This window comes from Coturnix japonica, chromosome 7, assembly GCF_001577835.2.
Source record: "Coturnix japonica isolate 7356 chromosome 7, Coturnix japonica 2.1, whole genome shotgun sequence".
In the NCBI taxonomy this organism is placed as follows: Eukaryota; Metazoa; Chordata; class Aves; order Galliformes; family Phasianidae; genus Coturnix; species Coturnix japonica.
This window is the reverse complement of record NC_029522.1, coordinates 8143442-8158446: the sequence shown is the minus strand read 5'-3', so window position 1 is coordinate 8158446 and position 15005 is coordinate 8143442. Positions and strand designations below refer to the sequence as shown.

The following is a 15005-nucleotide window of genomic DNA, read 5'->3' as shown; positions in this document are numbered from 1 at the left end:
GTTTTTACACACAGAAAACTCTGCTCTCTGCCTAGAGAGAGAAGGGGGCAAGTTTTAATGCATTTATTTTATTCTGGTCCCTAACAGTGAGCTATTCTGCTGCAATGGAATTTTGTCCTTGTTGATTGTACAAGAAGATTGCAGGAGCTGTACACTGGAAATTAATGTCTATCAAATTTCAGACCATTTGCCAAAGTAGGGAAAAATGAGATGAGTGTAGGTGAATGTGTGACTCTTCTGAAGCCTGGAGAGGAGCCTATTATGTAACACTAGGTTTTAGAAAACATTCATTTAGTTGTCAAACACAGAAAAAGGAATTCTTGCTTCATTGTTGCTTCTTAATACGTTCGTCTAAACAAAGGATCCTTTATCAATGTCTCTATTCACCTTCATGTTCATTAATGGGGTAGCTCCTTATTGGGATCAAAATAAGTTGATGGTGTGGGACTGGAAGCCTGTTGTCCAACTGCAAAGGAATATGTTTTCTATACATTAAAAAATCTGGAGCATAGAGAATTCTAGCTGACGCCTTATGTGAGATATCAGGGAAACATCTTACGAGGTGAAGGCCTGTTGAAACCTAGTTGGAAGAGAATCTCTGAGAGGAGGCATTTGTGTTGCTGTAAGCACACTGTTCAATATGCAGCTGTTCACAATTATTGATACTGCTTGAATGTTCTGCAGAACTTACAGATGGAGTGACTTACAGATCTCTGTGTACTTTCACTGTGCTAGAAGCTGGATACTACGTGTAATGCTGTAGCCCTTCTAAAATGAGGTTTGTGTGGTGTGGCTTGGCCACAGAAAAAATGACACTCTTTTATCATTCGTTGTGCTTGGACTCTAAAGCGGGTACTAGGTGAATGTTTACAAGAGTGTTCTGTTTGAAGCTGAAGTTAGGAACTAGTTTGGAAAGGTGGGCTCTTCTTATTTAGAAGTTGATATCGTGTTCTTACATGGCCACTTCTGCTCCGTCAGCAATATTTTCTACTCCTTCTGTGAGGTCAGCAGTCATATTCCTATGGAGGAAAGGAAAAGAAGCAGAAGAAAAAGCAGTTACAGTGAGAATTGTTTCATACGCCAGTTTTTGAATATCTGAAAAGGTTAAAGTCAAAGCCTTGAAGTTGCATGGAGCGCAGGAGGAGGAATCTTGCCTGCTACTCCATTGGGATAAAGGACAGCTTTCTGCACAGCTGTGTTTGTTCTAAGAAACAGTAGCAAATAATTCAGGGAAGACTGCACAAAACAGATTATCCTTCCCTTTTAATTTAAAGGGAAGCACAACAGATGATAGTACAGAATAATATGAGGGATGTGACCAGGGAGGACTGGCAAATAGAACGTGGATAGAAAATGCAAGCTATAGGTAGCAAAAGCTGGGTCTCAAAATGAATTCATTAGAGATGTTGCATCCTTTTCACTGCCCATTGCTGTATCTTTACAAGGACAGTGGGAATCTGGCTGGTTGTTTCCACAGATGGGGTATTTGCACCTCACTCTTCAGTTCTTTTGCCAACACTCTTTAATGCTGCCAACTCCAAGACATCTTGGGAATTGTGGTTGATGGGTTGATAAGCTCTATAGGGGCCAGTTTAGCAAAAGCCTCTGAGATGCTTGGAGTAGCTTAAAAAGAAGAAAAATGGCTTCCTTGGAATGAACAAGTGTTTCTGGGCTTTTGCTGGTGGTTGTACAGGTGAGAACATGGCTGCCAGAATTGGTCTGTCTTCTGTTTCCTACTTCACATGAAAAATAACTTCAATGGAACCTTGGCAAAATTGTGTGTAGTCAGTTGCATCAACATCAGATAAAAAAGTAATCTTTCAATCTGTGGGTTATTTATCAGAACAAGCTACAAATCAGCAGCTTTTTTATAATCTGGACAGTAAAGTATTGAGATTGCTTTATTTTACAGAGCTAAGGATGTGTTTGATTAAAGCCTCCAAGTGGAATTACTCTGTGGCTTATCACTTTCACGTTTTGAGGACATCTTCAAACGTTATAGCATCTTTCTCCTGAGGGTATGGCTGTTTCTGTATAAGCCAATGATGAGTATTAAGCCGCCTAATTCTACTTCTGACTTTCTTAGGGTAGAAATGTCCCCATCACCTTTAAATTAAGAGTAAACAAGCTGTTAGTTCGTGGATTATTTTCACTTTCTTGTCTACTATCCCTTAGGATTATGCAAGGTGTTTCTAAATACTACAGATGTTTGTGTGATATTCTTTGAAAATATCATCATAAATGATCTCAGCTGTCACTTGTAGGTGATTTTAACCTTATTCTTTATAATGTAATCTGCTTCACAAAGCATTTCATCCCCCAGCCCTTCTCTTTCTCACATAGTGCTAAAACTTTGTGGGTATTAGTCAGATTTTCACAAGCCTGTCTTGATAGTGGTGGACAGTAGGAGAATTTAACTTCTGATTAGTCTTCATAGCATTACAGTTCAGTTTCTTGTTTTTCTGATGTGGAGGGGGGGGATGAACTGCTGTAACAGATTGTATTGCATTTCATGTATGCTATGACATTTTTCTTAATAGCTAAAACTGAGTTTTTGAATAGCTGGAATTTCTCCCTTTTTCTCCTGTGCTGAATACTTAACTTGCAAAATAATCATTCTTCAGTGAAGGCTCTAATGTTGCACAGATGGTACCAAAGCACTTCCCTTTGATTTTTAATAAGGGACTAGTTTGTCAAAGAGATTTCTCAACTTCTGTTCTGAAACCCATAATAGAGAATAATTTGAAAGGCACACAATGTGCATCATTATATTCCTTTGATGCAGATTAATGATAGCTAAACTACATTTTCTAATTGCTTCTTTTTTTTCCCCCTGCTCTAGTCTGTTACTGCACTACAGCATAACTTGGAACCATGGCACTCCAGTTATATCCACCATTATTTTTGTCTACTCTCAGTTCTTTTTTAACACTCAAGAATTGAATTCTATTAAGTGTCAGCATTAAGAAACTTGTGTTTATTCTGTGCAAAGAGCCTAATTTAGAAAGTATTCAGATAAGCTTGTGTATGTTGATACAGTATTTAGTATATAAGCAACGGAGAGTAAATATTACTTTTAATGTAGGCTCTTCCTAACGCTGCTTTTGTGGATAATCTTTATGTTAATATAAATGTTTAAAATCTAAAATTGGTAAGTAATGCTTTGCTGATTTACCTTGTCTCAATGAATCTCTAAAAAAAAATGCTATGTATTAATAAGCCGATTACATCTCAATCATTCGCAGTCATTTTTCCATTCCTGTTGAGATGCAGGCTCTGTGAGTTGGCTTCCACCTTCAAGACAGGAAAGAATTCCTTTGGATCGATTTTTCTATAAGCAGTTTTCTCTGAAGGTAGTTTGACTGAATGCACTAAGCTACCAGATAATTCCCTCTTTATATAAAAGAACATTTACATAGTAAACTGCAACAACTTCCTTTCAGCTTCTAAGCAGTGTCTTTTCTCTCTCTGTCCAGCTTTGAGTCCATTAAAGGAACAGATTTTCAGGGAGGATAGATCTGCCATTTATCCCTCTTATTTATACTCCCTGCCTTGTGAACTTCAGAAACAGAAGAGAGGGAAGCAGAATTTGAGCACGGCATTTCTTAGCAGTTGCTATGCAGAACTGTGCAGGTAAAGCTGATGATAACTACAGAACATTCTGAAAAATGGAGCCGAGTGGCCAGAGGGCACCCACCACCCAAGAGGAGCTGCAGGAGCTTCCCTGAGTTTGCATGGCTGGCCTCTGGGTGTGTGAAGGGAGTCTTCACAGTCTGCCTGGCCCTTTGATCTCCGTCCATGAATACCTCCTCTATTCAAAAACATGCTATCTGACATGTGAAGTAGTCCCATGTGAGGAAAAATAATCATAGGAAAGCATTTTTTTAGTGTATTTTCAGCAGGTGCTCAGTAACCTGACTACTAAGTCCCTGGTGAGCAACCAGTAATGACCAGATGTGTTTAGAAACTTGTGAATTTTTCACAAGCTTTCTTGCTGCCAGAAGTGGTATATAGAGAGCTTATAATGTAAATACTTAATTGTGTTACGCTGCTTTAGATCCTGCTTCTGAAGGACAGTGCTTTTGCTTGCATTTGTCACTTGGACTTTAAAGTCTTCCTGTGCTGTACACATCAAAAAGAATTGTGGCCATCACAAAATTGTTGGACAAATTACTTTTGCTGGCTGATTCCATTCTTGCTCTTTACTTGGAGATGGCTGGTAGTTCTAGCAAGGTAAACATTTTAGAAGGGAATCTTCCTGTTGTGTAAACAATGAAGGCAAGACAAATAAATAGTAACTCTTATATTTTGCATCTGTTTCGCAATCAAGTTCTTTTTCTTAAGATGTTATTGTCAGAATGAAATTGGGTACTACATCTTCCTGAAGGCAAGCTTGTTATGAGATTTGAGCCTCAATTTCAATCCTTCTATTCTGTTTGTAAGAAGCCCAACCCTAAAGGAGAACCAAATAGCTGCAGTTCTGTACTTGGTAATTATCTTGCTGGTATGGTGTAGCTTTTATTAAATAAGTAAATGATTGATTAGCTAGCCTCAAGCTGTATTCTTAAATACACTTTTGTCTGATGCATTACATATCCCTCCAGCTAAATCTCCTCATACCTAGGAGTCTCTTTTAATTTGAGGGGTAAGTAGGGTAGTTTAAATCAGAATTAAGGAAACGTTTAACCTTGAAATGCTCTTTTAAAAGAAAAATGATGTTGGATTACTAATTGTACAGCTATGTTTTAAGTAAAATAGTTATAAACATATTATTGTGTGTAATGGATTGGGACTACTTTATGTAATATCTCAGTTCATCCCAGTTTGTTGTGGAAAATAGGTTATATTATGTCCGTGGAAAAACAAGAGAAAGCATGGGTAAGACAAATCATCCTTAGAAAGTTAACACACTAAAGGCAGTATGTTGCATTTAGTGTCTGTCTTTCATTAACTAAGACTTTGTATAATTGGTTTTTCTTCTATAATTTTTTAAAATAAAAACAGCACACTAATCTTGTTTATGAAAAGCAGCAGCCTCCTACCTGCCTTCCTAGGCAAAATGAATATTGGTTTTGTGATTCCGATTGTTAACACATCAGTAGGACTTTTGTGCGTGGTAATGTAGTTCTGGGGGCTTGGAGGTAATGAAGACAAGAAGATGTGCTTGTTTCAGTGTCCTTAGTGTGTCGTGTTTACTTCACAGGACTTACCTGAGTAACCTAAAACAAGTTAGATTTCCAAGGAGGAATCTGTGATCTGTTTTAGTTCTCTTGGATTGAAGGAGTTGTTAAGTTAAACATTAATTTAGAGGTCACTTAATGGTTTTTATACTTTTAATCCACTGAGGATACTTAATAGCCCTTGTTCTCAACTGTTGTTCCCCGTACAGGATATTCCGATGACATTTTGGCTATTGATTTGTACTGTGCTGTACAGTGTGACTTAAAAATGTGCAATGGAGCAATTTTATGAAGTGTTTGAGATGATCAAAGCATTCCTTGCAGTTATTAGCTACCAAGGGTTAGAGGATCAGATAGCAGGATACAATTGCTTGTAGATTTTATATATTCCTCTGACTCATCTGCTGTATCTGTGGAATTAATCAACATTTGTCAGGAATATTTAACATCCTTATAAGCCTTATTTTTGATTGCTTGCAGTAACTATTTGCGTTTTTCCTCAGATAAACTGCAATATTGCTTCAGGAAATTGCTTCTGTACTGATGTCTGTGCACAGGCTACTTTGGTAGACCTGTTTCCAAGGACAACTCTGAGAGAAATAGTTTCTCTCCTCTGTGTTAGACATTGTATGTGTGTGCTGCCTTGTTAACCTGGGGAGTTAAGGAAATGTCTCAACCTGAGTGTTTGCTTGCCCAGGAAGGCAAGTGGTTGTGGTACTCTCCTGAAGAGTACTCTGAATTATTTTTCTTCTTCCCTTTCTTTCTTAGATTCAATGGAATCTACGGCTACACCAATGTGCTCGGATATTGGAGGAAACAGTAACAAGGAACATATAAAAATGTGGTTCAGTCCAAGAAGTAGGAAGATTCGATGCATCATGAACAAGAATCAGATAAAGACTAGTAGTAATGACCTTTGTCAAGACCCATCTTCAGTTTATCATTTCTTTCCTTCCCCTGTTGACGAAAAGCCTTCTAAACCAACAAAAAAACCAACTCAGAGGCAGAGTAAGAAGATGAAGAAAAAACGTCTGGCAGACATCAACAGAGTGTGGTGTTTAGAGAAGCCTGAGCAAAAAGGAGGGGTTCAGGAGAAGACCTCCAAGGAAAAGAGTGTGACTATTTGCAGTGAGCCTGTAGTCCTGTGCACTCCAGAAGCAAGTAATCCCAAAGAGGCACTTCCACAGGAGTCTACACAGGAAGCTGACTCCACCAAAAACTTGGAAGAAGTGGAAGTATCTCCAGAGGTGAAACCCTCAGAGGAAGAAGATAATGATGAGGCTGTCTGTCCTGTACAAGTCAGCAAGGACAAAAACTGTGCTGCAGAGAAATTGCCGTCAATAGAAAGTGAAGCAATGCCGTTGAAACGTGGAAGGGAGCAATCAGAACTCCCAGGTACTTCTCAGTTTAAAAGACAAAGAGGTGAGGGGAGGCTTAATGGGAGTTCAGACAGTCAGACTTGCTCAGAGGACTTGTCTCAGGATCGCCCTATTCCCCAAGTGACCGAACCCAAGACACCTGTTCAGGTCTGTGGCAGCGTAATGAAGACGAGAAGCTCTGCAGCAAGAAGCAGTCCTTCACTTCCAGAAACTCCCTCTACTCCATCTACTTTCAAGGCTTGCAATCAAGCAGGAATACCACAGAGTCCTTCTGTGTTCAGGTCTCCTGGTAGTAACCCAATTGCCAGAAGAAATTACAAAGGGGAGACTTTACTCCATCTTGCTTCCATCAAGGTAGGACTATATTTTCTATTTCATCTTTAAATGTGTTTAAAAAGGCAACATTGTCTTTGAAATATCCTGAAAACCACCTCAGCACATTCTGATTTTGTGGGCAAAGCTCATTATATGGTCTTCCTCCTCTGCATTTAGTGAGTACTTTCCATCTTGTCTCTCTGACTTCATAAAGAAATGACTTGGAATCATCAAAGACGCTTATTATTGAGGATCTTAGTGTATTTTACAATGTTACTTAGACACATGCAGATGGAGTAAGCTGAAAACTTGCAGTCAGCCTCATCAAATATGTTATAATAGCGGCTCTTCTCTGTGAGGGCATTACAAAGAGTTTGTACCCTAGCAATTTAAATGTTCTCTGTGCTAAATCATAATATAGAAATGCTGTGTTGTTAATCAGCTGCCCATGCTGGTGGAATTGATTCACCTGTAAGCATCCTGACATTTATACTGTGCTTCTATTTGTCAAGACAAAGGCTGTTCTTGATAAATAACTGTGCCCTCTTTCAAAGGCATCCTAATAAGCCACTCCTGCTGCACATGAGACCTTTTTAAGTGGAAGTGGCAGCTGAGCCGAGTTCACATCTCTTACTTGATGCCATTAATACTGAATTAGGGAAGAGAAAATGAGATGTTGTCCTCACAGGACTCAAAAGCTTTAAAGGATAGATCTTGTTTCTTCTCTTCATAAGTCCTCTTTATTAAAACGCATGGTTACAAATTATCCTTCCACGATTTTCTGGGAATTTCTGAAGGACAGTATTGTGACTCATTCTTAAGATTGATCTACCTTGATGAGTGTTGACATAGTTGTGGTTTCCATGCCTGATGCTTCTTTGGAACACAAGTAGTTCATCCAAGTACTTTATATCAAATGGCAGGTGTGTTCTCAAAGAAGTTGGTCTTGGAAATATTTGGTTGCATGCTGTACCTGTATTCCCATTGTGCCTCTAAAAAAATCCCTGCCAGATCTTTGGTTTCTGAGAGAAGTATTTCTCTTCCAGTGTTGTGTTACAGGTGAATATTTCTTCATGTTTCTGCAGCCTGGGATGTTTCTCCATGTGTGTAATGAGAAAGCCTTGGAGCTGCCACCCTCTCCCAAGTGAAACTAAGTCTAGTTCTCTGGGACTTCATTAATTATAAAAAATATCTGTTATTTTCATTAGCTGTTAAAATCTAATACTCTGGCTGTAATGAAAGCTAATTGACTTCCCTGTTTTTTCTTATTTAAAATAGATAATTAACAACATTATGAGGCATTAAAATTAAGTGTATTGTGCTGTTTCAAATGATTCTGAGGAGTTGTTCCCATTTAGTACTTCTACTCTGCTGATAAACTGCATGAAATCAGAATGGCTTTCAAGAAAGATTCTACAATGGATGAACTTAATGCTGAGTTGCAGTAATAAATGAAAATAAATGCGGCTCTTCCCTCGGCACACAGCAGTAGTGTTTATCTTCCTCCATAGTCATTAAAGGTAAAACTTCAGATTAGTCAAGATACAAAACGTGCCCTTCTGCATTCCTGATACTCTAGCATGGTGGGAAATTGCCCCTTCAACAGTCCATCTGTATAGCGTGCTATTATTTTCTTTAACAATTAAATAATGACTTATTCACGGTGTAAGCTCTCTTACTTAAGTGCTGCTCAGGAATGTGACTCGGTACTACTTACATTTCAGATGCTGTACTAACTAGCTAGTGAGGAAAGAAGGGGATTTCATCAAAGCTTTACCCATGGTTAGCCCACTGAGCTGGACTCTCCATATTCATTAAGCTTAGCACTGCAGTACTGCTAGGTAAGCTCCCTCTAAGCCCGTGAGAGTATTCCTTTTTATTACTTTGTTACCAGTTCTGTAATGATGGCCTGAAAGAAGGTTTTTGTGAGCACCACATGTCCAACTTCTAGACCATTTGGATCCTTTTTAGGTAGACATCTGACCTTGCCAGCTGTGCAATTCCTTCCTCTTGGTACCAGATATGTATCTAACTCATGATTAAATGTTGGGCCACACATGCACATGAGAGGCAACGCATCCCTTGCTGCTGTTCCTCTTTAGCCTTTAGACAGTGAACAAGCGTCTGATGTCACCCAGGCATCCTCAGGTATCCAGGAGTTCTCATGCAGAGTTTATGTAACAGAAGCTCTGAGAGAAGCTCCAGTTGGGCAGGTATTGGGTTACTTCATCCTTAAAGACCTCGAGGGTGTAGGACACCAGCACACAGAGCAGCCAGGAGCTGTTGCTGACTTCTGCTCCTCTACCTACAACAGCCAGTTGAAGTTGCTGCTTTGTATTTTCTTAGACCAATTCTCGCATTCCCAGATTGAATTTTGCTTTTCACAAAAGTATTTCGGTTTTTCTGGGTGACGAGTTCAGTTTCCTTGTGCTTATTAAGGATACTTCCAGATGTTTCAAGTTCTTTGCTACCCAGCTGCTTGTATAGGATGCCCTGTGTATTTCCCAAGGATATCTCCTGTTCCTAGGCCAGCAGCATTTTCTGTTGTCAGTGTTTCAGCAGACATCTTCCTCTGTTGGTATTTTTCCCACCATAACCATAAATGCCTTTATGATGGTTGCTGCCATCACGGTTAGAGAATTAATTCAGAGAATCTGGAGGTGAGAAACTCTCCATTTACTGGAAAAAGGGGTTTTTGTTCAGTTGTTTGACTCAAAGCTTGAAATCTCTTGAGTACTTCTGCAAGCAAAGGGAGAAGTGCTTGGCTGGTGTCATATGGGTTTTTAACCCTAATGCTTTGAGTTTCAGTTTTCGAACTGGTAGAATTTTTACATAACTTAATAATTTAAAGGTGACTTTCGGTGGAAAATGTGTATGGTTAATGGAAGCAGTAAAGGAGAAAATGTCAAAAATGTGCCTAAAGGGACACTTGCAATTGTTCTTAACCATCTGTTCTTGTTAGCATCGTGACACAACTGATGTTAGGACTTGAAGGGGGGTGGGGGAAGAACCCAAAATGTTGTCCAAGCCAAGTGGGGCTGGTTTTCTGGGTTTATGCCATGAGCATCTGCACGAGCTAAATGCTGACTGGGAGGGACGCGCTTTCAAAGCTGCGTAAATACCCTCCTCTCTGTAAGCTAATGCAGTGCTATCTTCTGGACCTGCCAACAGATGGCCCCAATGCCTTTCCTGCTTTGTGACTTTTCTGAGCTCCCTTAAGCAGAGGAAGAGCAAATCCGATCCATTATGTTGTTGTCACTATACATAAGGTCGGTTATGAGCTTCTAATGTCCTTTGCTTTACTTCTTTCGAACAGATAATGTTATGCTCTGCGATAGTTCCTGACTCTTTAGAAGCTGGTTGTAATCTATCATTGATAATGAGATGTTAAAGAAAAAACAAATCAACATTTCCCTCAGCTTTTTAATGTTAGAGCTTTTCTACCCGATGTTTGTCCTGTTTGCTTCTGAACAAGCAATATCTTCAGTTGTTTCTACTCTGGCTGCAGAGTGAACACAAGCCATTGGGCCGCACTGGTGTAGCTTTGACTGCTGGGGACTGGTGATTTTCTGCTGGCATTGCTGGGCACAAATAAATTCAAGGGATCAAACGCACATAATATATTTCAATGTCAGTCAAAGCATAATTGGTGGAATTGTAGGGGTTGGAGGGGACATCTAGGCATCAAGTCCAACCCTCTGCCAAGGCAAGTTCTCTACAGTAGGCTTTACGAAGCATGTCTGTGTATAAGTGTGGACTCCTGCTTTCTTGTGGAGAAAAGGGAGATGGTATAAATGATTTTTGTGACTGGGCTTTGTCCCTACCAGGTATTTAGCCTTTCTCGTTTAGAACTGACCAGAGCACTAACTGATGAGTAACTATCCGTTTTGACCACTTGTTAACTGACCACTTTGTATCACCCTCTGGTGCCAGTAACCCTCCTTGCAGGAGGGGCTTTGTGGTGGTTGCTAAGAATCTGCTTCTTGAAACTCCTGCTTCACAAGAGGATAATCAATCAAAGAGCTGCTTGGCACATCATCACAGAATGACTTGGTTTGGAAGAGACCTCGATGATCATTTAGTTCTCAAAAAGGCATGTGCTCCTATCATGTGCCATAGTCAGAAATGAAGCAGTCAATTCAATGCTACGCTTCTTCCAATTTTGACGCTGCAGTTTCTTAATGTATCTCTTGCAATCCTGATTGACAGCACATCTGCAGTCACTGCACAGCACCGCTGACATGACAGCTTCCCTCCCTTCTGTCAATCTCATTGCAAGGTGCTGCTTGTGGGAAGTGGGTTCCATTTATTTACAGCTTGGGGGTGGGGGGGGAAGGATGTCAAAATACTTCTGTGAGTTGCAGAACACTGATCTTCCCTTTGTTTTTTACTCTGTGGATGTTGTTCCATTGTCCACGCCAGCTATGCTTCCTTTGCTAAAGCTACAGTAATGCTTTACGAATCAACATTTACATTGCTGTTCTGAGCAGCTGTGATACTCTGGTGCCCACACAAATTATTAGCTATGCTTACTGCGCTAGAGGGGAGTACTGCTGAAATGTCAAACCTTTCCTGTACGTGTTTGCAAACTTAACTTTAAATGATAAGCTCAGATCTTGCTTAATATAGATAATTGTGTCTTCCCTCTGTAGAGAAAGATCTGATGCTGATCTCACCATCTGAGCTGTTTCTGAGTAACTGTTGAGATTTGATGCGTGTCTGTTACCTTGCAACCGTAACAGCAGCATATTCTTAAATTGCTTTGAAATGTAATGTTTTACTGGGACATCTAAGCTCTGAGTTTAATGCATGAAACTTCCCTGCCGTCTAATTTGCTTGGCTGCTGTAGAGCCGGTGATTCTCAGTGCTTTCTTCATGAATATTGAGTTGTTGCTTGCTGGATTTATTTGTGCTGACCAGAGTCTGATATCTTCATATTTTCTCTAACTAGAGTGAAGATTAAAGCTGTTTTTCAGCAGCGCCCCTACTAACAAAAATAAACGGGATTAAGTGTATTTCTGTTGTAATATTTTCTCACATTTTCCTAAGATATGCTGTAGAATAACAGTTCCTTGATGCTATGTCAGCTACAGAACTTCATGTATTGTGTAATAAACTTTTTTCCCTATAGCTCTTATTTATACATTGAAAGTTTGGTTAAGGACAAGGGCAAGATACCAGTTTACACATTATTATTTCAATACCTTGCTCTACGGCAAGTGTTAGCTATTGTCTTGCAGTGTCTTCACTAAATCTGCCCAGTAGCTTCTTTTGCCATATTGTTATGGAAGCAGATCGGAGGCCAAGCAGGAATCAGTTTCCATTATTTTCATTTCCTTGCCTATAGTAAAACCTGAATATAATGTGTTTTCCAAAAAAGCAATTGAAAACTGTTCTGTTAGAGTAAGTGTCAGAGTTTCAGTAAGATTCAATGTAAGTAGTAATTTTGGTGTTAAATAAAATAAATAAATCTTTTCCTTTTGACTTGTGGGGGAGAAACAATCTACAGGAGCTTGTTTGGCTTATTAGTCTGTTTCACCTGCACATGATCCACCAGATCAAACTTTCCATTTCAGGATCCTGAGTTAAGACAGTTATGCACCTGATTTTAATGTAAAAATATATGTATATGGGGAAAATGGGCAGCTCCTTCTAACTGAACAGCAATGATAGACATTTGTCTCCAAAGCAGCCCAGTGAGGCTGTGAGTGCCCCCTCCATGGAGGCATTGATGGAGCCTTGAGCAACCTGGTCTAGAGGTAGGTGTCCCTGTTTATGGCAGGGGGGTTGGAACTATGTGATCTTAAAGGTCCCTTCCAATCCAAATCATTCTATGATCTTAGCAGTTTCAAAATAGAAGACTGATTTAATAACATTGTCACTGCAAGTATACTTAGAATATTGCATCTCTTCAATTTGTCGTCTTTGTGTGTCTTCATTCCCCTGTAATGGTAATTGTTTCTCGCCTATTTAGGGTGACTTAGCAGCTGTTGAAGAGCTGCTGAAAAATGGGGCAGATCCCAACATTAAGGACAATGCTGGCTGGACACCACTGGTGAGTTGTAGAATTCTTGCCTTTTGTCTTTCAATCAGATTTCATCCTTCCTTATTTTCATGTTTTGGTTCTCTTTATACACACTTAGGTGACAAAGAATTGTTCAAGATAGAAAATGATGACATTGTAAAAGAATTTATTATTAACAGCTGCAGCCAAATCCAAGTTTCCTCTGCTGGGTTAGAACCTGCAGCTGGTCTGTCTGAGATTCTGCAAATGCAGAAGATGTGACTATGATACCTAGAATGTGATCGGTTACAGACATCTGTATTTCATGAGTACTTCATGTCCTTGTTGTTTTTCTTAACATTACTGGAAGTAGATGAAGTGGTTAATAGAAAAAATATCACAATTACAGAGAATAAATACAAGGCTTTTTTCAGTGACTTCTTTCTCTACTAAACAGTACTTTAGACTGAATCTGTAATCTGTGAGGCTTTGTTCTTTGTGTTCTAATTTGAACACAATTGGCCTTTGTTCACCTCCTCTCTTGTGCTTGTTATTAGTGCCAGGTTCCAAGGTTAGTTCATGTTGGGAATGTAATGCAGTATTCTTGCATCATTTTCCCTGATTATCTTCTGAGAGGGTTTGAAAATGAACATGTTAACTGGTATGACAGAGGCCCTTCATCTGAACTCTGTTTCACTTGAGTTTTCTCTCTTTGCTGCTTGTGGACTCACCATGCTAGCACGAGGCATGCAACCATGGGCACCAAGAGGTGGTGGAGCTGTTGCTACAACACAAAGCACTGGTGAATTCTACGGGCTATCAGAACGATTCGCCACTTCACGATGCTGCCAAGAATGGGCACGTGAGCATTGTTGAGCTGCTGCTTCTGCATGGTGCCTCCCGTGATGCAGTGTGAGTAGATGTAATGCTATTTAAGCTGTAGCACCAGCTAGAGTATCCAGGATGTATGATAAGTAAATATAAAGCAAAGCTAGTAATAAAATGTGATTACTTGTAGTGGTAGTGGAGATGTTAAACATTATATGCTGTGTTGTACTTAAATCCACTCCTTTTCAAGGTGTTTTGTTTCTGTTTCCCTTTGTCCTAGAATTTTTGAAGTTGTCTAAATCATAAATAACTGGGGACTGTCCTAGGAAAGTAACAAAAGAAGCTTTTCCTGTTGTAACACTCTTCTGTTGATATTTTGTTACAGCTCAGTGAGGTATGGAATGCTGAACTAGATGAGCTTTGAACTGCTACAGCTGTTTTTTTTACTTTCCCTGCACTCCTTGCTAGCAGAAGGTGTTTCAGTCCAAACTGCAGACTGTTTAATGTGGTTGTAGGTGTTTTAGTATTGCTGTTGTGCCAGGAGCACCCAACACATGTCAAAGGAAGGGTCTGTGTATGTGTAATGAAAGGATGAAGTCTTTCATGACATAAATTTCCTTCTCAGGAGCATAACAAAACATAAGCAGATTCAGTTTAATCGCTTCAGCTTACAGTGTTCACTCATGAAGATCACAGAACTGAAGTATTCTCAGGAAAAAGATGGAATTTTCAACAAGTCATTGACTTGAAAACACTAGAGTTGAAGAAACGGGAGGGAGGGGGGAATCACACAAAATAAGCCACCCCAACTGTGAAAAAGGATCAGTTGTTCATCTTCACTTTGTTCTTGAACAACAAAGGCCTGCACGTTACACCTTAAGTTGGCAACTTCAGAAACTAATTTTCAAACCACTCCTGTATTGCTCTCTGCTTGTGTGACACTTACCACTTGTCTGTCTGGTATCTGAAAGTGTAGCACAAGCAACAGCTTTGATGCAAGTTTTCAACAGGACTCCAGCGCTGCAGGGTTTGCATGGCAGACTCCAAATGCCAGCACTGGGACTTTTCAGGTTTCTTATTAGCCTTAATCTCTGCTGCGTGGGCTTAGATAAACTGAGACAAAGCTGAACCTATTTCAGCTCATTCTATGTGAGCAAACATGACCTTCTGTTGAAACAGGAGCTTTTTAATCATGGAAGGGAAAGATTTAAATAAATCTTAAACTTTGCCATAGTTTTCACTGAATATGGGTATACTCAGTTGAGTATTAAGGCACTGGGATGTAGGCTAGGTCATAAC

General features: G+C 39.7%; 1 protein-coding gene across 2 annotated transcripts in view; it reads left to right on the top strand.

Annotated features, from left to right (window-relative positions):
- Positions 1 to 15005, top strand: part of BARD1 (BRCA1 associated RING domain 1) — a 38782-nt gene that overhangs the window by 4512 nt on the left and 19265 nt on the right. For both annotated transcript variants that reach the window (XM_015867994.2, XM_015867992.2), the window contains exons 4-6: positions 5949 to 6913; positions 12849 to 12929; positions 13618 to 13790. In XM_015867994.2, the coding sequence (XP_015723480.1) occupies positions 5949 to 6913; positions 12849 to 12929; positions 13618 to 13790 (1219 nt within the window). The remainder of the gene's footprint in view (positions 1 to 5948; positions 6914 to 12848; positions 12930 to 13617; positions 13791 to 15005) is intronic.